This window comes from Eurypyga helias, unplaced genomic scaffold, assembly GCF_000690775.1.
Source record: "Eurypyga helias isolate BGI_N326 unplaced genomic scaffold, ASM69077v1 scaffold12722, whole genome shotgun sequence".
Lineage (NCBI taxonomy): Eukaryota > Metazoa > Chordata > Aves > Eurypygiformes > Eurypygidae > Eurypyga > Eurypyga helias.
This window is the reverse complement of record NW_010235342.1, coordinates 35,126-58,799: the sequence shown is the minus strand read 5'-3', so window position 1 is coordinate 58,799 and position 23,674 is coordinate 35,126. Positions and strand designations below refer to the sequence as shown.

The 23,674-nt window shown below is 38.8% G+C and overlaps 1 protein-coding gene across 1 annotated transcript in view; it reads left to right on the top strand.

Moving 5' to 3' along the window:
- Positions 1 to 608: 608 nt before the first annotated feature.
- CPNE4 (copine IV) overlaps positions 609 to 23,674 on the top strand; it is a gene marked incomplete at its 5' end in the record, with an annotated part of 53,325 nt that continues 30,259 nt past the window's right edge. Inside the window, 4 exons of the mRNA XM_010146713.1 lie at positions 609 to 707; positions 7,481 to 7,567; positions 8,146 to 8,205; positions 14,017 to 14,150. Of these exons, the coding sequence (XP_010145015.1) occupies positions 609 to 707; positions 7,481 to 7,567; positions 8,146 to 8,205; positions 14,017 to 14,150 (380 nt within the window). The remainder of the gene's footprint in view (positions 708 to 7,480; positions 7,568 to 8,145; positions 8,206 to 14,016; positions 14,151 to 23,674) is intronic.

Here is a 23,674-nt window from a genome sequence, read left to right as displayed (position 1 = left end):
CTGAGATATTCATGTGTATACATGAATTTAGGAACCAGCGAGGTTTGGTTTGAATAGTCACTGTTGAGCAATGCTGGAAAACAGCCAAGATAGAGGCATCCAACACTGATGTCTTTACATTCAAAGCCATATCAGAAAATGATCTATTGTCTCACCTCCACTGACTGTAAAAACGAGAATGGTGATGTTTGCCCTTGGCAACTAGTGTTTTGTATATTAATTTATATTTATAAAGCACTTCAGTGAGGTAAGTTACTCTTAATTCAGGACACTATTTGACCATGAAGATGCAAATACACCTAACCCTGTATTTTTACACCTAGCAAGAAGTTGGAGTCGAGGAATCATTTCTTTCTAAAACACCTTAACTTGCTTTCATCAGCCAACACTGTAACGCACAAGTGTCAGTAGCAAGCTGTGTTGAGATTCCGTTTGTCATTTCATTTTGATCTGCACAAGAATATGTTTTTAATGTCTTGTGCTTTCTTTCTAGATAAAACACTCCACCAATGTGTATCATAATTCCTCCTGTAGCATTTTTCAATAAAACCCGGTTTCTGTCTGAAGAAAAGTGTGATGTTTTGTTCTTTTGCCTTTTGTCTCCCCAGTGCATAGTTTGGGACTGGGATTCTAACGGAAAGCATGACTTCATTGGAGAATTTAGCTCGACTTTCAAGGAAATGCGAGGAGCTATGGAAGGAAGACAGGTAAGTGGAACCACCCAAGCAATCTCAATATGTAAACTTTGTAGGGCAGTGTTCCTCAGCCAATCCTGAGCAATAGAACAAGTGACAGCGCCTCACCATCTCCCAGAAGTCGGTTGCTGTGTTGCTCTCTCCCATAGGTTTTACTGTTATCTGGACATGATAACCTGAAAATGCAAAAAGCAGCCTTGTCTTTTTCTAGTTCACATTCTGCAATAATTTCTTTCTGCTAAGATTTATTTCCTTTGAGCCCACGCATAAGGTTTCTATGAGGTGCTGTGCTGTTATGGCAAAGCAGGTGCAGAATCTGGCTACTCACAGCATTTCCCTTCTCGCCTAAAAGCCTTTATTGGGTGATGGCCATTCCTTATCTTTCTCCATTTCTCCTGTGCTGCATTCATTGCTGCCAGCTCTAACTTGAACCCATCGTGAGGAAACTAATCTATTTCCTAAATATCTCATGAATTACAGTCCTAAGGGAAAATGAAATTGTTAGTTTATTAATAATTTCCCTTCTTTATGTCAGCCTGATCTTTTCAAATTGAAGTTGATGGTAATTATTGAATATGATAAATGACTTGGCATATCTAGCTCTAGAAATTGTAATTTCCTATTATTACTTACTTCTGAAGCTGTTTATTTTGAGAAATTCTCTGAGGGGTTGTTAAAAATGTTGTTTCTAATCTGATGATAATTTGTATTCACTGCTTCATGCTAATCTCAAAACCAAACACAAATGCCTAATAAGCTTTATTTGGCTTTATATTAAGTTTCTGTTTATAACGTGTTAATAGAAAGCTAACAGGAAGTCTTTAATTAGTTGTAAGCAGTTAGGCTATTCCATAGGTGAAGAAGTTCTTATGAGTATTCTAGTTATTTTCTACTGATGTTCTTAGAGCAACCCAGAGTTTAGCAAATGTTGCCCACATGTGATAAACGCTGTTAATACATATCAGTCATATGTTAACCCATTGTAAATAACTTCTGAACAGAACCTGAGTGTAACCCTGTTTTGTTCTCTTAAATTAAGTCAAAGGATCAAAGTTTAACCAAACAATTTGAGTGGAAATAAAACCTTAAGAGGCAAACAGATTCCAGAGTGAATAACATTAACAAGGCTTGTGATGTGACAACTCTCCAGTTCTGTATACAAACACCTGTGGCTGGGAAAGGCACAGTGTGAGAAAAACCTGTGTATTTCCAATGTAAATATCTTCAAAAAAGCATCACAGTACTGTGCAAACAGACAGTTTGTTGACCAAGGCAAGAGACTTGCAGTCCAGGGTGCCAGGAATGGCTGTGAAGGATAAACTATATGTTCTTAATTGTGATGGAGAAACAGTGTGCTCTTTTCATCCACAGCTGCCAAAAAGGATGGTTACTCTTTCAGAGACATAAGAAGTTAGTACAGCCATTTGTCAATTCTTGTTCTGGGTTGACACTGCAGCATCAGAGTGCTGTCCAGGAATGTTTTAATACTGTACAATGCTTTAACTGCCTGAACCTTTGTCTTGCTACCGGCCTGCCATTTGGCGGCCTGCCTCTCACCTGCATCACTGCGATCTGCTTTTCACTGCAGAAGTGCAGCTTTCCTCCTCCATGCGCCCAAGGCACTGTGGCATTATCACATCTTTGTTGCTCTCATTCTGTTGTTACTGTGTGGTTATTCTGTGGGCTTGCACCTGCAAAACCTGATGCTGTTGGTACAGCCAGTTGTCTGTATTGCTACCACGGTTGAGAATCAGTCCTTCTCCCCCCTACTCTTCTCTAATTCTTCTTTTGTAGTCCATTCTAGAGCACCGAGATTTAGTGGGTGAGATAGTAGGCAATAGTCATTTCAGTGGCAAATAAGTATTGCCCAAAAAATAAACATGCACATTCTAGACAGCTATTGCACCTGATGAAAGCAGGCTTCAGTGAGCACTAATGGCATGGTGGGCAAGAACACGCAGTAGGGAGTTTGAACAGATCCTGATGAAAATGGTAGAGTTATTATGGAAAAAATAGTGTGATCACATTTTGTACGGGAGAGGTCAATTGTGTGGGAGACCATGTCACTTGGCTGGAGCCAGAGAGCAATTTCCCTTTCACTTTCTCTCTCTCTCCTTCCCACTTTCCCTCCCTCCCTTCCTCCCTCATCTTATCTCCTTTTTCTATATTCTCCAGGAATAACTATCGCTGCTAAAGGCAATATATGCCATTAGCTGTGGACCCCATAAATACATCTTAGTACATATTTTATGTCAACACCCTTTGTGCAACATTAAGGAATATGATTAGCATTTGTCAGTTTCTTCTTTATTTGTATTCTTCCCAAAGAAAAACATGTTCAATTGAGTGTTTACTTTGAATAAAGGGAGTTTAGTAAACCTTGAGGGAATAGCAGGGGAGGAGGAAGGTGCTTTGCCTCCATGTGGATGCATTGCTAGGTATTTCTGAGAAGGAAGGCCACATCAGAGAAATATAATTATACGTGGGTGAGGAGATGAGTAGGTTGGACATAGTCCTTTGTTCTTAGAAGACCCTTTTTCATAGCCTCAGACCAGAAAATGTTCTGTTTTCCATGTAGTACTTCTTTCAGTCAGAGGAATAAAACTGCCAGCTACATCCTTCAGCCCATGCCTTTAAGGATTCTTTCACATAGCATTACAACAGTGAGCATCGAAGGTGAGGACCAAAATCTGGTATTTCTTCGCAGATGCTGTGGAAGCCAGTGTAAAGAGCAGAACTCAGGTCTGACATTCCTGTTTGAATTGCTAAGGAGACACAGTGAAACTTCTTAACGCTGGTTATACATTTTGTGCAGTAGACTTTATGGCCAGCTACAGTACTTTGCTACTGTTCTGTCAAAAGATAATCAAAACACCCTAGTGATTGTCAACCATGGTTTTTCACTCTCCCAAGCATCTGGAGAGAGAATAGGAAGGAACATTCATCATTGACAGGGGATCCAGGAACTCTCCGTAAGCACCAGCTGCACATCTGTGCAGTGTTAAAGGAGCTGCACCAATGGCACAACTGTCCCTCTCTGCCTATCTGCAACGTCTGTATGAGTTGGCATCAGCTCCACAAGTTGTCATAAATGTATTAAGCAGTAAGAGTAGGAGTAACATAGTTTGTGCTGGGGAGTAGGAAGAACTGTGTGTCATCTGTGAAGTGCTACTGCTTATCATTTCATCAGCTCACCTCATCTCTGGAGGAGTTTACAGATATCGTGAAGTTGCCTTTTAATTGTACATAGTTCACCCTCCAGAAAGCACAGAGTATTCTGACCCATTCTTCAACCTCCCCTATCAACTGCTACAAAACCACTTGAGATGGTCAGATGGATATGTCTCACCTACTTACTTACAGGACGTGATGGTGCTTCTAAGACTTTCAATTCCACCCCTGGGCTGTGTACTTATTATCCCAAGTTTTGAGTGTCAGTCTCACTTAAATGGCTTGCCTCGAGTATGAGATTTCTTGGGAATGTGGGTTTGAGACGAGGCATCATTTAGATAAATGTTGTGAATCTAGCACTGGCAGCTTGCTAGTGGTTCAACCAGCAGTGTGTGAAGGAAGGAGAGAAGATTCCTTATCTGAATGACTGATCATCTGTTTTGATTAGGAGCAGCGTAAGTAGCTTATGAATTTCTTTCTCTGAGGAATTGCTGGATGGAGTTTTACATTCAGAAATTCTCCACAAAGTCGTTTAAATTTTGGGGTATAAAAGAAACACCAAAGCAGTATAGTCTGGGATTTCATTACCAACATTTGCAAGAGTACTTAAATTAAGAGGAAATGGTTAAAACCAGGTTGCTTTCTGTTTCAGATCCCCTGTGTTGTTTGACAGGGCAAGAGTTTGCATAGCCCAGAGCTGCCAGGCATTTGGAGGAAATGCTAAATGACTTTCAGAATGATGAATCCAAACTTCACAATGTTTACCGTCAGTGTCAGATTGCAGATTCTTGCATTAGTTTCCTCTCAACTGAAAAGTTAATTTAAGAGACACAAATGAATCGATAAAAAAGAATGTCAGATACCAAATCAATACTGGGAATGTAGGAACAGACTGAAAATTGAGGTTGGCCTCACAGTGCAAGCAAAATATTTAAAAGTTGTTTCTCATTATTACTTACCTGCATAGAGCTGTGTTCTGAACTCTGTTCCCTTTAGAAGAGCTGGAGATATGGCAAGGCCTGTGTAGGGCATTTCCTTCAAATTATGCTTGTCACATCTTCAGCTTGAACTGTGGGAATTGCCAAGGTCAGGACTGGATCTTGGTGGGTAAGTGAAGATTAAGAGTTTTACATAAAACAGTCTTCTTAGTTTTTCAAGCCTATGAATCGGGAAATGTCTTCTTCCTTGTCTTCTCTCCTATTCCCTTCCTTTCTTTATATTATCACATCAACAGATTTAATAGGTGCAGAATTGTTCTTTCTTTCTGTTTTCCTGCTTTCTAGGAATTTGCAAGTCTGTTTTTTCCTTTTGCTTCATTATCCATCAGCCAATGGTAATGTTAGTGACTTGCACATGGAATATTTTAATGAGCTTTAGGCAGTTGCTGAGAATTGTTACCAGTAGATCTCAAAATGCATTGCAAAGGTAGGTGAATATTCCTAGTTGCATTTTACAATTAGCACGGGCTGGCCACAGGCAGAGATTTTTCTCCAACATGGTGTTTTTATGCCACTTCAGCCCTTATATAGAGTAAACTTCTTCCAGAAACCAATTACAAGAACATAATGTTCATCATTAAATAATCCTTTTCCACCCAAGAAGAGGAATTATGTGCATAGTGTAAGGGTTCATATAGTAGAGGCCTTGTTTAAATATGCACATTGAAAAGTGTTTGTGTTGGAGGACCATAAAATGAAGGAAGTGCACCTTGGATGTTCAGGGGAAAGCACTGAGGTCTCTCCAGCGTAGTTCAGTGTCTAAGGTAGAAACATGAATCCTGACTTCTGGTTTTTTTCTCTATTTGATATATTACAGTTTCTTTATAATACACAGACAGCACAGTTTCCCTGTAGGAATGTTTCCAGTAGATTTGGAGGCAACTGTATGCTAAACCATTTTGCCAGACAGCGATGTGAGTGGGCAGTGCTTTTGCCTCACTGTCAGATTGCTTTCCTAATTACGGGCTTATTGCACTGTGGTGTTGTGTCACAGAGCGCTCTTCACGTGGAGAGAAGGACTTTTGTTTCTTAAGCCTGACTGCTTCTCTTGAGCAGAGAAAAAAATGTTTATGGAGGATTTCCCCTGAACATGTGGGCCCGTGTCTGCCTGTCTTCTCAGTTGGAAAATTCATTTCACAAGACAAATAATTGAGCTGTAGGCTAACTGGGAGAGCAAGCAGATGTGCTTCCTGCAGTCGGAACATTTTTTTGTCTTTTCCCATTCTTTATTCTCACCTATCTGCAGTAAGAGAGTGAGGAAAATACTCCTCCTCCCCTGTGCAGAAAAGCTCCAAAGCCATATGTTTTGCTTTCCCTTCTTTTGACATTTGACAAAAGCTCTGAGTTTGAAATACTTCAGAGACATCCAAATAATTGCTGTTAGGCAATGGTTTGAAGCTCAATGAAATCACTGGGGCTGTTCAGAAGGTAAAAATAGCTTATGTGATCAAACATTTTGCTCAGACAGATCCTATATAAACGCGTTCACTATAGGCAAAGTATTGTAGCACTTAGGAAGGTCTTCACTATAGGTAAAATATTGTAACACTTGAGAGACGTTTCAATTCAAAATGTCATAATAGGTCATCCTGGTTCTCTTTGGAGATATAATCTTTATGTTACTCAACAACACATGTTTTCTCCCAGCACTAGAAAACACCTCCCTGAAAGAAAATAGTGATGTTCTTAACCATATTTCATAACACATTATAGATACAAATCTGGGTTTACAAATGCCAATAGATACTTGCACGTACAAACATACATTTTACTCCTGCAGTAAGAAGCCTTAGTAATAGTGTAGACATTAGAGGTCAGGGTCTGAAATCTTGGCCTTATCAATCTGCCTGAAACCGGAGAAGGGCAGAATGTTTGAAGTGGAAATCAGTAAGATTCTCGGAGATGTTATGATGGGAGCAAGACAGTGTATTTCAGTAACAAGGTAGAACTATTTTGCTGTAAAATTAACTATTTCTAATTAAAACTAATCAGAAATTTTTCATAAAAGGTTTTAATATATTCTTAGGGATAATTTTCAAATATATCAGTAATCAGTTAACTGCATCTTTATGCACTTTTTAGCTATTTTCTTAACTTTTCATTTCACTGTCATTGGACTTAAAGGAGAAACTGTTGCTGTCTTTCAAGAGAGGGTGAGATGATCTCTGATCAGAATTTCTCCAATCATGAGTTTAATACAAAACACCAACATTACTGTGTTAGACAGTTTTGTAGCTAATACAATGCATCAGGTTGCTCCCTCCTGTATTTTCATTTGTATTAAATTCCCTCATTTTTCTCCTCTTAAATGACGTCAGTTGTTCTTCAGTCTTGCTGATGAACCTGAACCTACAGGACTGGAAGATGATAACACACGAATCAGGATCTCTGTCTTAGTGCTCTGTCCACATATATACGTTTGAAGACAGATGTTTGCCCTGGACCTTTTTCTATTAGGATCGCTCTCTGCATAGTTAATGGTTTTCACTTTTTCCTCTGTGTGCACCATTGTTTGATAGGACTTAGTCACCTGTAGAAATCAGACAGTGCCATTTTTGTTAATTATTCAGTTTGTACATAGATTTTCCTTCAAGCCGTGACTGCTGTTTTTCGCAGGTCCAATGGGAATGCATCAACCCCAAGTACAAAGCAAAGAAGAAGAATTACAAGAACTCAGGCATCGTCATCCTTAACCAGTGCAAGGTAAATACATGTTTTGCTCTTTGGCTGTTTCTGTACTGAGCTCACAACGATGTATTTTAATGTATTTTGGAAACATAGGCAACAAAGTGGAACTGCCTGTAGAATAACAGCGGAAACTGATCCACTGCAAACAGTAAAGACAAGGACTTGAATCCCAAAAGTAAGCTGACTGTCCCCAACTCTCCTCTTTCATTGCCCTGTACCTGCTGTTCTGCAATGGAGTAGGCAGTACTAAACTCTTACACTTACAGGCTTGCCAGTTGGCCTTTTAATCCGTCACTTCTACAAAATCGGTCTTGTTCCTCCTAAAACAATAGTAAAATTTCCACTGACTTCCCACTGAGAATGAGCAGGGCTTAATTCTACTTCTTATGTGAATTTTCCTTTCTGCATTCTTAGAATTTTGATATTTTCTCTGGTTTACATTTTTGTTTCTATCTCAAACTATATGTACTGCTTTCTTCCTTTACCTTATTTCAGTTGGTCCCTTCCCTTCTTCCAGTTTACTTTTTTCAGGCAGTTCTCTGATGTTTTAGCCGTAAACAACTAATTTGAATGTCTTGCTTTCTTGTCTGCAGATCCACAAGATGCATTCTTTCTTAGATTATATCATGGGAGGCTGCCAAATACAGTTTACAGTAAGTGTCTTACTTCTCTAACTTGTTTGAAAGACAGGGAATCCCCTTAGATACTGATTCATTACTTTCACAGAGAAAGGATTCTTACGTGCCATTGCTTGGTAAATTATTAAGGTCTTCTTGCAAAATGTATTAAGCCTGGAAAATAAAACTATGCTAATGCAGTAAGATTTTTTTTTTTGCATGTGCTGATTTATGTTTTGCAGCAATGACAGGCAAGTTGAAAAAAGTAAAGACAACTTCATTCAGGGTGAGAAGCTATGCTGGTTTAGCCCCACCATTCCACCTGAGTTACACCCACTCTCAAAAGCTGGAGAACTGAATTAGCCCTGTGACAGTGCTGCCTGGCCTCAGTTTGTTGGCAAGAATTTAAAATAGATTCCCTTGCTGGGACTGTGTCACGTGGGGGGATTTCATCTCACCTACCTTTAGCTACTGAAATATTAGCTGTCCTGTTGATCAATCCTATGGGCCAGTCTTCCTTTCCAGAATGAGTTCTCCATTAAGGCAAGTTGTTTCCCCTCTAATGGTGCCCTACAGAAAGTCACAGGCAGAGAAGCAGTCCAGCCAGTCACCTCTCTCTCTCAGTGTGGGGTAAATGCTGATGTTTCGTACCTCAGCCATAACTACCAACAGTGAGAAGGCACTACAGGGGGACACAGCTGTAATTTAGGGTAATTCAGAAGCTATTCAGCTCAAGGAATGAGGGATAAATGATTTGTGGAGCTCTCCATAAACAGAAATACAATATTTTACATTTCCTAAGAATCATTTTTAGAAACATTTAATGCTGTGTAGTTTTGATTTTTTTAATTATTATTTTGAATCTGGAAAATAAAAATAAAATAAAATATCAGTATTTCCCATAGCATAGGAGTACAGATTATGAATCATAGAATCACAGACTGGTTTGGGTTGGAAGGGACCTTAAAGACCATCCATTTCCAACCCCCCTGCCATGGGCAGGGACACCTTCCACTAGGCCAGGTTGCCCAGTTCCAGTCTGGTTTATGTGACTTCTAATTTCATGCCAGTTACAGGGGTAAAATCTAATGTTCCAAGGTAATGTTCTTCTTCTGGACATGTTTTGTTTTCCTGTAGCCCCCTGCCCTGTTTCTGCTCGCAGGTATCAAGTATCAGACTTTGGATGCTACTGAAATGTTCCATTTCACTTTTTCCAGTCAAGCCTTCACTTTCCAAAAATATTTAACAAAAAAGAAAGATTTTTTTTTCTGTCCCAACAGCGAGTTCCAGCAACAGCAGCAGCTATAGACAGTAGTGGATTGTCTTCTTGCGTACGAATCAGCTTTTTGAGGTGATGTCCTCACAGAGTTATTGGATAACACTTGGGTGATGTCCTCACAGAGTTATTGGATAACACCCACAAATGAGGACCCTGTGTCTGATTTATAAAGGAAATACCTACTGTAGTGAACAAAATTTATAATTTTCTTCTCTGAAGCAAAGCATCTTGTGTAATTACCTCTCCGCCTTACCCATCTTCTTCTGTTATCCCCACATTCCTGCAATGCCCATTTCTGAAACACACCAATCCCTAGAAACCCCTTCAATTTATCTTTCCTGACATTTCCTCCCTAAAAACTGTGACTGGAAGACCTAGATTACCAAATGTGTTCAAGGTCATCATCAGTAAGACAGTAATGTCTTTAAGTAATATTTAAAAGCCTTTTCTAATCAGGGCTTAAGCACAAGCAAAGACTGGTTCATATGCATTTCCCACAACTCTAACTCAAGCACAGGAGAGCTGTAACCATTAGAAGGTGTCTAGGGATATACATATTATTATGTTACAGCTGTGCTTTTCAAACTCTTTTTGATTCCTCCTAAAGGTTTGCTAATGGAAGAGCAACTCCTTACACAGCACACTGAAGGGTTGTGGCAACTTGCTTTTCATTCACTTGTCACAGACCTCCTGCTAGTGGGCTGTGAACCGCAGGTTGAAAACTGCTGTGTTTAAATGTGTTAAAATGGATAGTATTGATTCTACTATATTTTACTATTTTGCTATTTCATTTTGCTGAAATGAAACAAAACCACTGATAATAGGAAACATAGCTAAACTCATCTGCAAGGACGGGCAGTGAGGACATAAAGGAAATGAAAGATCCATTTTACTGTGAACCACAGAGATCCCTGAATTATTGCTGACCTCAATGGTAAATCCTCCAGCTATATTATTGTGTAAACTCACCACTATCAGTTTTCAACCTACATGGCCTCAGGGAAGCCACTGTGGATGCCCCTGTGCCTATAGTTCTGTTCATGCATAACTTAGTGGTGCTGCTTAAAGATCATTGCGAGCTGGCTCCCCGAACACTTCCTCCTGCCTCAGTTGCGCTCGTCCCCAGTGATGATAGCAGAGATTGTGAGATGTGTTGCTGTTTCCAGAAGCGCATCAGAGATTCTCCAGTGGGCACTGAAGCAAAAGGGCGCAGCCCACAGGGCAGATACCCAATGCTCCCTTGCTTTCGGCACACATCGTGTCATCTCCCTTGCACACAGTCCTAAGCTGGTTAGTGCAGACCACTGAAACAGAGGGGGCCTATTCCTTCCACCTTCCCAGATTTCTGTTAACTGGAATGGGTCTGGAATCTTTTGAAACTCTCCTGGTACATGTATTGTTGTTGTTGTCTTAATAGTAATGACATTGCTATTGTCTGCATGCTGTGTGCAGGCGGTACAATACAACTGCGACCTGAAAAGGCGCTTGCTGAGGGAGGGAAGCTGTATGCTAAGCATACATTTGGTAACAAAAAGCTGTAGTATGATGTACCTGCTAATTTAAGGCACTAATGAAGGCTTTGGTAACGTCGTGCTGTGTGTTCTTGGGATACTTTGTACATCTATTGTAGGAACATAGTTTGTAGTTAGTGTCTCTGAAAAAAAAAAGATACAAAACTAAACTTTTCCTTCACTTTAAAACCATTTATTAAGAAGCTTTCACCTATAAAGATCAATAGTGCTGATTCCAGAGCGCTATTTTTATGCACTGCTTATTGCAAAAGGCTGTATCTCTTATCAGACAGTGTTCCCCGCTGCAGAAGAAGCGTTCAGAAGTTGACAGTGCAAATGGGTCTGTAGTCAGAAGACATCTTCATCACTTTAGGAAATACAGCAGAAAGGATGTGTAACATGCATAAAAGGAACTGTAATAGAAAGATATATTGGATAGATTCTCTCTCAGACGGGTCATGCTACTGGGCAGGCTGATTCATTGCTGACAGATCTAGCAGGTCCAAGCTATGGAGGATGTCTTCAGTGCAATGGAAATCACCTTTTCATAAGGCTGAGGAAAAAAGCTCTAAGAGTGGAGTTATTGCAATGTTATGTTCTTGTTTTGCTGTGGGAAGATGGCTGGTACATTGGAACTGATACATTTAAAGATACACTGATAAAACCCACATGTACGCACTGTAAGTAAGATTCCTACTTTGCCGCCCACAAGATTAGCTCAGCTGTGATATTAGCCTAACTTCTGTGATATGCTAACTCCGTTTTACAAGTCCTTATCCGATGTGTTGGCACGTAGACCTTGGTACTGCTGGGTAACACTGAAACAGCAGAGCCCTGCATCATGGTTTGGGAACTGTGGCAAGTAATAGCAGTCATCTTTCTGAAAAGTCCTCCTCTTGGAAGTCAGACAGAGATTTGGATCAAAGTCAAGCGCACTGCCTCCAAGTACAAATATTCATAAAGACTTCAACATAGGAAATTAGGATATCTTTTTTTTTATAAGCATATCTCTAATACAAGGCCATTTCCAAAAAGGAAGCTTGTGCTGGGGAGGGATTTTTTCTTTCCCAAACACTAGCCAAGGACTTTTTTCTAAACTCATGAAACCCACTAATTATTCCTACACTGTGCTCTTGTCTTTGGTTAAATAGCATTTAGCCATGGGTAACACCCATGAAGGGAGACTTGTCCAGTTCTCTCTGATGTGTCACTTGAGTGTTGTTAATGTCTGTTTTGAGATTATCAGTAAAAACATCTACTTTTAACGATTTTACAGGAATTCCCTTTGTTTCTCTGTCATACAGTGACATTTTCGCACTTTCTATAATCAGAACAAAAAATGAAAGTTAATATCGGAGAAAATAAACATGTTTTTAAGAAAATATACACATCTTGGCTAAAATAAAAAAAAAAAAATGATTGTCCCAAATCTAAGATAATCCATACAAGTATCTGTGGATTTATTATAGGTTTCACAAACCTATAATGATGTTTCTTTTTTCCTCAGTTATGTACATGCATGCAAGTGAGAACATGAGAGGTTTCCCATTGATTTATTCTGGTTACATGAGGTTATCATATTCGGAAAAGATCTGTGTGGAAAACAGGCTCACTGTTAGGTGCATGAACAGTGAGTAGGGAAGCAGAGGTAAAAGATTACTTTATTTGCAAGCCAAATCAAGCTCATACCTCCTGTCTGAAATGTGGTGAGGTGCTGGGGGTTCATAGTTGATCAAGGCAATGGAGGGATTTCCAAGCTAACTAGATCCCAGTGAAAAATATTTTTCTCCAGCTAAAAGTTAGACATGGAAAATCAGCATCAGTGGGGAAAAGCCACATTGGATTGACCCAGTATGATTTTTCCCTTTAGTTTTTAGTAACAAAGAACAAGTTTCAGGAGGACTGTGTCATTTATTTAAGGGAGAATAAAAATGTCATGTTTCATGTTCATTTTATAGCTGCATAAAATAGTCTTCCCTGTGCCAAGCAGAGGTTCCAGCTGGGAAACTGCACATTCGCAGAGGCAAGCTGGGACTTCAAAGTTCTTTTTGCAACCTTCAGCAAGGCCCTTACCTGTCAACTGCAGCGTAAAATTGAAAACTGAACTCTGTGCATCTGTCTATTGAATATTCAGGTATAACAGGAATTTCGGAGGAAGAGGTCATTGGACAAAATCATAAGGAAGTTTGTAAATGGCTTTGTTCACTCTATGACACCCTTTGGGTTTCTTGTTGCTCCTTTTAGGAATTCCTAGATAACAGCATTGCAAATTCAGAAGAGGGCTTTCTGGTCCTTGACAGTCACATCACAGGAAGATGCGTGCCAGAGTGAGAAGTATAAAGAGCATTTTTAGAAGAGATAAATGAATTTTAAGAGAATTCATTAATATTTGCCTTTGCATTGAATGCTTCCCACTAGCTTCTCTAAGCCTTCCCAACACAGAAAATCTATGCAGGACTCAAGTTTTATTTTTACCTGCAGCTTACCTATAAGCTTGCCAACATCTATAAAACTGGGAGCGTTAATTATTTAATGCTCGGGCATTTTGAAGACAGAAAACTACTGTCTACAGTCACGGTAAGGTTTAAAATAGCTAAGAAATGTCCCTACCCTAACGGGAGTTTTAATTTATAATTTTATTAGGACTTTAAACTGTCTCAGGATGTTTTTGCTGCAAAGCTTTTATGTCCTGAACATGACCTGAACTGTAATAATTTAATTAAGTCTGAGAACATAGAGATAGTTAATTTGATTCATTTGTATTAGAATATAATTTTCCACATAAAATAATAATACAGGGGTTTGGGGGTTGGGTTTTTTTTTTCCCCTAATGAGCCATTTTGGTTTAATTATCTCTTATTTCATAAGCTGTGATTTACTTTTAGACATATTTATCAGTACTCCTAATTCCATTTTGATGAAGTATGCTGTAAAATGACCTTTGTTTTAAGGCTGCGGTCTCTACAGAAAACTGTTTCTGGTAAAGGTGTATGGTTGGTGTGGATATACTTACGCCCAGAAGTGCTCCGCAACACAATGACTTTTCTTCCTTTCCAGGTAGCTATAGATTTCACCGCATCAAATGGTGACCCTAGGAATAGCTGCTCACTGCACTACATCCACCCCTATCAACCCAACGAGTACTTGAAAGCATTGGTAGCTGTTGGGGAGATTTGCCAAGACTATGACAGGTAAATAACCACATTTGATAATGTTCTCGCAGTGTGAAATCGATGACTGCGCTCTTCCAGCTGCAGTAGCTCCGTGTTTAGTCGCTTAATAGAAATGACTACCCATCAGAAATATTAGCCTACCTGAACAGGCTTTGGAGAGTTACAGTGAGTTTGAAAGGCCTGATTCTTGGCTCTTTGGCTCACATGTGTATGGAGTTTCAGGTTTGTATTCATGTGCTAAAATTGCATGTGAGAGTGGATTTTTCATGTGTGTTAGACTTGAATCCTGCTTTGCTGACACTGATAGCATACTTTCTGATAAGCTTGGGAGTCTGGTTCTATCCCATCCTACAGCAAAGTGTTCCTGAGATGTTGTGTTTGAGACTGAATTTGTCATTGCTTAAACTGCTTAGGGACCGTGTCTGTTCTTAGAAGTAAATGTGTGGTCTTTTTCAGTGTTCTCCTGGAATATTACTGTCTCTTCTGAAATAAACATTAAAAGATAGTGATAATGCATGCATACAACTTACCTTTCAATAAACAAACAAATGCAAGTAATTGGGCCAAATATGTTTTGATTACATTATGTACTTCTGTTGCTTTCAAATAGGCTGCCTGCTTCTATCAGATTAATTGCCCATTATTAATCTAATCACCGAGTGCATTTCCTTTAAATGTTCTTTCTTTGTTGGTGAGGCATAGTATCTTACACAATTATTCTTTCTAATCTTTGCACATGTGATAGACATCCAACCATCACTTTGCCATATATATATACCAGATCTTAAAAAAAACCCAATGGTATTTCCAGTCAAATTTGAATTAGACCGTCTGTATAAATTGTGAAGTGACTTCATATGTGGTGTGTGCGTTACATGTCGCATATACCAATTAGTCTGCTCAGAGGCAGTTCCATTTGCATGGTAATGAGATGCCTTCCCAAAAACAAAAAGAGAAAATACTGCCTTGATACAATTTCTGTAAGAATTTGATGGTCAAACTTAGTGAGTCTGAGAAAATTAATATTTTATTGTGAGCGAGCTGTTAATTCCTCAATGATTATCCAGTAATTTAATAATTACTAGCAATATTTCAGAGAATTAATATACTTCAAAATAGGGAAAGGAATAAAAAGGGATGGTTTATGCACACAGATTTTTTTATTTTATTGCTTAAGGTGTGTTTTTTAAGAAAATGAAATAGCTAGTGGCATAGTCCCTCCTGTATGGATATATTCATCCCAAATCAGGATTCTTCTCTCAATATAGCACACCCCAATCAGTACAAAAAATAACGGCCAGTCATTTTTTAAATGAAATCATCAGCATCATTCAGTTCTATTGTGCTGCAGAAAATGCCTGTTGATGCTAATCAGCACAGCTAAGGTTGCATGAGCTATGGATTAGGCCTGAACAAAGGCCAGAATTTCTTTACCCAGGGAAATGTCACCTTTCTGGCATGTGTTTGACCTGCACATGCTCCCAAGTTATGACACAATAAATATATTCTCATGGGCAAGTCGATTGAACGTGGTCAGTGCTTTCTGATCAAAATGTCAAGTGAGGACCTTTTCTTTATACTTGCACAATTTGAATCCAGCAAACTGGAAATAAAAACTTATAGTCTCTACAAAGAGGAAAAGTAATTAGGAGGAGCAAACCTTCACGCAGAATGATCTCCAGCTTCTACACAGGAGCTCTTTCTTTGTTCAGTTGCAGCCTTGAGAGGTATGAGCATATACAAACTGATAAAGCAAATGTTCTGTATATACAGTTTAAAAGAAAAGAGTTTCAAATTCAGTAAAAATCTGAAATGTGGCACAGATCCTTAACTGCTCCAGTGGTGTTTCAAATACTGGAGCAGGATTTCTATTTCCAGGTTAAGACCAGCCAGAAGTGAAAAGAGAGGGACCCACTGAACTGAAGGGCTGTTTAGAGCCGGTGTCATAATCTGCACAGAGGCATGTCTTTCGTAAGGTTAAAATATGACACCACAAAGACAGCAGTGCTCTTACCTGAAACGTTATAGTTTGTACCCATCAATTATCTCAGCTAGGCAGAACTGGCTGATTTCAATCCTAACCAAGGAAAATGGAGTGCTTTTCTTTGGATCTCAGAATTAATGTGTTTACATCAAATAAAATAGTTGGAAGAAAGTAAAAACTGTTGTTTGCAATGCTTTTTGCATTCCCATAGCACGGATTTTGAATGCTAAGTACTTTTACTACACTTATATACCAAAACACTTACTTTTTTTGTACTTAGGAAAAAACAATACTATAGCTGTTACTTAAAATACTTCTGTAATTAGAAACATTCAAATTGATTTGTAATTTGGGAGGATGTGGATTAGCAAGTAATATATTGAGAGACTCAAATATATACACTCAAAATCCAAAATTTTCTTTTATATACTCTACTTAGTTCTGTCGATCAAGCCAAATCTTCTCATAATCTAGGTTTCTGCACATGGCAGCGTAACATAATGCATCCCTACGTAATTAATGCTCCAAATTAAGTGCTGCCTCACATCCCTTGATATAGTGGAATAATCCCTGCTCATCCAAAAGCCCATTTATCTGTATGGTTCAGAGATTCCTGAAACAGTGAAATGAATAGTGCCGTTCTGCGTGGTTAAGCGTGAAAGAATACGATTCATTCTCTCATCAGCAAGATGCAGAGAATGAGAAATAGACTTTGATTATTATCCTGATTGTGGAAATGCTGCAGTCCTGTAGGAATAGGCCAATCTGATAGTGGTATGGGAAACGGAAGAGCTGTTCCCCTACACAAAAGGCTTAATACTTTATCTATATGGTGGAATTGTTTCAGGCTATATCAACATTTGTCATAAGAGGGAAGACAAAGTTTATATGTGATATAATCAGTGGCTAAGCAACAGCAGCAAGGGAACATAAAGGAGAAACATTGGTTAGTTTTAAACAATTAGGCTCTAAAATTTAGTTAGAATACTGGAAAGGGAAACACATTAACAACTTATCAGTGACAATATTTGGTTAAAATAAGCCTACAGCTGCATGGAGAAGAATTTATTTTAAGATAAATGACTCATGAATGTTTAAAGATGACCTCATGAAGCAGTACATAAGAAATACATATTTCCATTTAAGTGTTTTCACAAACTTGTTTTTATATTAAGAATTGTATCACTGGTATTATTTTACCTTGAAATTGAGCAAGTCTACTCCACCTCTTTGTAGCATAGAGAAACAGATGAAAATGATGAAAAATCATTGGACACCGAAGTGTTTAATAAAACAACCTGCTTCTGTGTCGTTCCATATTTATTCTTTACCTCAGTATGGAGTTCTCTGGATCAGAAGTCAACTCAAGTGGTTCTTGATGACCAGCAATATTAGCCTAGCCAGGGTCCTGAAAAATCAGGTGATCACTACCAAATGTGTGTATTCCCTCTACATGTTTTGAACAATGAGTTAGCAAGTATACTTAAGGCAGATGAGGTTATACCTAACACTCTGTGCACTATGGCTGGCTTGGGACTTCTAAGCTTCACCAACTCTGCTCAGTGGTTTTGGGCACCCTTTTGTTTTGGAGCCTGGTGGAGACCCCATCAAAAGAATGCTGGTTTTAGGTGGCAGGGTCTTTGCTGGTTGATACCCAGATAGGAGGGAAGACAAAGTCATTCATAAGTTGAAATATCAAACCTGTGAACCAGAATCTTATAAAAGCCATGAAACTCTGTAAGTTATATAGTAGTAATCTGGAATGTGTCTTGTTCTCCATGGCAATTGTTCCCCAAATATTTTTCGTTTGTATCACAAAACTGCCCCCTGCTCAGCTTGGAGCTTTGTAAGCCAGAGAAGCCTATGGCTGAACTGGGGAATCAGGGAATGTTTCCTTTCCCGTGTCCCAGCGTAAGGTCTGGCCACATCCTGACTACAAGTCAGAACCTGACCTACCTCTTCTGCCTTCCCGTTCACACATCCTGGCTTCCAGCAAAAGGAAACAGAGGGATGTGGACAGGGAGGAGCTCTGCAGGATGGATAAGTAAGAGCAGGGAGACTGTGCCTGTGAGCTGCACAGCGCAACACAGCTGCCTTGTATAGGTGAGAACCAGCACCCAAATAGCACTGGGATGTGCCCTCAGCACATATACATGCAAACTGACAAGTCTGTTTTCAATATTATAATCTGGAAACATCTGTGAAAACTACTGTCTATAGATAAAACAAGTACTTTTCCCTAGACAGGTGCAGGTGTGCCGTGAATCTCACATGTAAGCACCTAGAACCGTATGCCCAGACACACACCTATATATATGTATACATGATGAGGGTTTTACTCATGAGGGTGTAAATGTATAGGTATGCATTTAATATGTAGGTATTATATATATTTATATATGTAGATGTATGTTTAACACTTAACCATGCAGTAGAAGAATTGATTTCCCTTTTATGCTGTTTTATAGCTTCCTACTCTGCAGAGCAAAGCCATAAGTCACAATAACAACAATGCACACAGTTTATTAAAATGGTTGGTCCTTTGCTCTTAATGATTTGTTTTACCAGCTGGAATACAACCAACTAGCCATGAGTATAGCTCATCTTTCATTCTGAAATGATTGCTGTCTCTGGCAAAGGAAAAAGGGCTGGAACAGGATTGTAAATAGCTTGTTTGTAAGGATAAATGCTGTTACATGCACACAATGCTAAAGGTTAAAATACTTCCCAAAAGATCTTGTACTATTACAGGTTTTAATGATGATATTGCGAGTGAAGCCCATGGCAGGACTTGCAAATCTGCTCCTCCGTTTGAAATCTGATTTCTGCAGTTAGTAGCTTTCCTTTCTCTTCTACTTATTAAGAATCTCATTATATTACATTAAATATTTATCTTTGAATTTAAATCTCTGTTCTGATTCAGCAAGATACTAGAACTTATTATCTAATCCCATTGAATTCAGTCTGGCTCACGCAAACACTGAAGTGTTATGCAAAAACATAGATGGGACTAAGATGGAGTTTTACTGAGTTTGAACTTTCTTGTTAACTGTTTGCCCCACACCCAAATGTTCAGTGCCTCCCATACACCTGGATGATCTTTATGATTAATTGTTACACACAGTTTTATATTTGTGCATACGTTCAGAGTTCTTCACTGGATTAATAGAAAGTGCTCACAATCATGTGTGAGAATCATCTTTTTTGGTGGTCAAATCAATACTTATAACTTGAAAAAGACAAAGGTTAGAAGCATTTGTTGCACTGGATATTTCTGGAACTCTCTATTCTTGATGGGCCATCCCCGTTGTGATCTATGCACTCAACTCACGATTCCATGTGTTTGACCACATAATTTCATAAAATGATATCATAAAATTAGTCTTCATTTAATTTGTACTCAAAATCTAATTAAAAAAATAATTTGTAATTATTTTAAATCTCTGTGTCTCTTTATTCACTCTTAAAGATACTGCAGATCTTTTTTGTTTTTATATCCAAGAGCCCTTGAAGCACACAGAAGATAAATTCTTTTTCCTGACACTAATGTGCTTTTTCACGTGGGCAAATAGCCTCCTTAACTCTAAATACTCAAATAGCTCCTTAAAACCGACATTCGCACTGAGATCATTTGTTAACAAATAAACTGCTTGTGTAAAACACACTGGTCTAGCAACCTCCCTAAAGGCCACTAATGAGCAAAGAGTACATTATTCTTACAAAGTGCAGAAATTATTTATGTGTAGAGAGCTGTAAAATACTTAAGAGTGAAAATTTAAAAACTGGGCCACATTCCACAAAAGATATGAAAGTCCTGAAGTCAGTCTGAGTTTCAACATTAGGTTTTGCAATCAGTGAATTGCAGCAATAGCTGACTTGATGCAAAAATTTCTCTTTATGATTTCTTCTTCAGTATTTTAGGCATGAGCGAGTGTGTTCACTCTGATTGCAAACCTTATATAAAACTCTCATGCAATGAAGTGCACTTGAAAATTAAGGATGGGAAAAAAGAAAGGAGAAAATAAAAAAGACCAGAGTTCCCAATCCAGCACATCCATATCTGTGTAGATCTAAGAAGGTAGAAAACTAAATCAGATGGACTGTCCATCTGTCCCAGAAACATGTTTCCTGAGATACCCAGCAGAGGACAGTTAGGGAGGAGAAAGAGGACAAGGTATGTATAATGCAGACCATGTTATGGAAGTCAGTGTGATTGATTACAAATACAAAGATCAGTATGTACTCAAATGTGATTTAGATTGAGGCTTTTAAGTGGAAAAGAGACCCCAGAGTTTACACCCTGCAGTCTGCTTTACTCGTCCCCAAGAATTGCTTAAAGGGGCATTCATCCTGAAGCTATGTGTGGGTTTGTGGGTGAAGACTCAGAGAGTTACCTTGTCTGGAGGGTTCTGAATTAAATACTTTCAGGTAATTTTGCCAGAAACAAGGAGAAAAGCAGAAAATTGTTTTGGCTGAGATAGTAGTATAATCATAGTTCATTAAAATTGGGGCAAAAGAATGATGCCTAGAATAACTGGCACTATATGCGACGTTAAATATTTCATGAAATCCCTACGTAGAGCTATAGATGTTAAAATTTAATCTACCCATGCAGTTCAATAAATAAAAATATGCTTAATTATTAAGTATCTCTCTTAATCACTTTAATTACAGAAACAACCTTTCTAGAGGCTGTTAGGCAAAAAAGCTGATTAGCATATCTAAACAATTTTAAAAACCATGGGGGAAAAGTCATGAATCCTTTTATTTAGTGCTTTAATAGGACCAAATTTGCATAGACATACAACAGAAGAAAAATAGAAAAACAATGACCTATAGAGAAAAACTTGTAGCTTGTTTCTCAAAAAGCTCAGGTGCAGGTAAAGTGCTCTGAAGTGTTGGGCTAACCCAGGACTAGAACTGCATTGGGAAAAACAATTGCTAATACTTTTAATCACCAAGCTGGATTGAAAATCCTTGGGTTTATCTGTTTTGGACCTAGGCTGGCACAATTCCACCATGTATACATACACATATTTAGGATTTTGCCTTTGCCAAATCTGTATTTGCAGACTGCTGCCACACTGGAGTTTCTATAATCACCACTTTTTGTCCTAAGACTCAGTACAGGAGCATTGATCTAATACAACAACTGTGTTGGGAAGGCGATTGTAACATTTTATTTTGCATCGGTGCATACATATATATGGATGTGTGTGTAAATATATACATATATATATATGTGTATGTCTCTGCAGGCTTTTATCTGGGCAAATACTGTCAGTTCCTACAGCTCTGCCTTTCCTCTTACGAAGGTTTCATCTTTGTGTCTTCCTTACACTGCCTCCTCTTCCAGGAACTCAGTTCCTATGTCAGCAGATCAGTCACAAGCAGTGCCTTCCAAATTCCGTAGGAAAACCACTGCTTCCACCTCGAGCTTTTCAGAGACCTCTGCTGCATTCTGTCAGCTGGTAGATAACATCAAAACCTGAACCTTCTGCATGGCTTTTGTATGCGATCTTTACTATTTCTCAGTTCAACTTGAAATCTCCTTTGAGGAAGAGCTTTGTTCTGTGCGGTAGTTGACACTTCTCCCAAACTGTGCAGACCGGTACTGTTGGGATTTCTCTGTCAGCATTTCTTTCTGAAGAGAATGACTTGAAGTGTAAAACCCTACAAACTTTGTGTGAAATTGCATACCACCTACAGCTGTAGAGACTAGACATCTGTGTAAATAAGTAAGTATTAATAAGTAAATAAACATAAATAAAGGAGATAGCAATTTATCTTGCTATTTTCACTGATGCCATCTGATACTGATCTGGTCTGTAGTCAACACAACCATTTCCACAATTTCAGAAGCATGAATTTCCTCTGTGCATTGTTAAAGATATCACTATTCTAGTCATCCACTCCATTATATTAGCATATAGCTCAGAAGCAAATTATTCCCGTTTGGAAACCCATCTGTGGGGTAAATGAGCACCGTGTTCTAAATCTTCTCATGTAAGCTTCCCCATTTACAGAAAGTGGACACTTTTTGCCTGAGTTGACCTTAATAGGATGTTTGTGGGTTAAATAGCTCTCAAAGCCAGGCAATTCTTGTGAATTAGGTTCCTACCTTACTATCCCCTCCAAATTATTGGGAAATTAACCTTGATCGGAGATTCCGAATCAGGAGATGAACAGAGTGTTGTAGCTCATTTCCTCCTGCACATGCAGTGATGCCTAGCTGAAGGTTTAGTCATCAGTATATTTCACTTACAATTTTGTTCTAACTCGTTTTGATAGCGTTCTTCATTTTGACTTAATGTCATTTTGATTTTGGTAAAATTACATCAACAGCTCATTTGGTCACATTAAATCACAATATAATCTCTATAACGTTTTTATCCTGCTCATCCTAGAAAGCTCATTTGTATCTTGAGAGCATTTGATGAGAAATTCCTCTCCCAGCACCTCCCTGCATATATATGCCAACACAGTCCTGTATTCCCCTCTACGCAGCACACCCCTTATGAATAGGTACTTTATGGTAGAAAATTGATGCAGAGGAAGGTCTCTGACCAATCCTTTCCACTGTCATTTGTAAAAAAAGGACAAAATGATGTGCATATGTAGCAAAGCTTTTGTTCTTCTGGTTGTTTAGTGCAGTAATCCCTGAAACTTGAAAGCCACATTTGTGTTTCAAGAGCGCAGGGCCCCACCACTATTTGGTTTGGAGTTCTTCATGACCTGCACCTTACGTGGTGGAATTCAGGCTGCAGCTTGCAGTGTTGTCTTCAAGTTGTCTTAAACATCTGAGATTACAGTCTGTGAAAGAATGGCCTTTTCAAGCGATGGTACAGTTTTCCATGTATGTTCCCACTGATAACGCCAGTTCACCATAGACTTAAGGTTTTGGAAGGTACAGGACATACGTGCAACTCCTTAAAATATATAGGACTGTCTGGAAACTGCCTGGTTTGAGAAGTTAAGCCTATGTGGCTGCCGCCTCTTGCAGCATCCCCTTCCCTGTTTCATTCCCAGTTATAAAGTCCCATTTCTTTTTCAAGCTACATTTTATTGAGTTAGGTCATTCACACAGGTATAAATCAGGTCATTACAATTTATTTGTCATTTTGCAGGGAAGCTTGACATTTTGTCTCACCTTCCTGAGTATGCCATTTTAGTAGGCTATCCTTCTAGCAAATGATATATCTCGCTGCCATTTCAGTTTGCTTAACCTACTCCTCCCTCAAGCTCTGATGATTTTTTTTTCCCTGTAGGTATTTACTTTTCCCCAGTCAAAGAATTTCTGAGTTCACTTGATATTTTCACTCTGCCAAGCTTCTTTTGCAATTCTTTTAATGTTAACAAGGGGAAGTTTAAATCCATCGTACCTGGATTTGGCTTTGTTAGTTATTTTATGAGTTGATGCCTTTCGGTGGTTAGCTTCAGGGAATTTGTATTCCCCTGCTTCATTAACTATTTCCCTCGCAGGTGAGACAGGCATTCCCTCATATTGTTGAAACCCAATTACAGGAGAGTATCTGTTTCTCAGTATTCAGCAGATTCC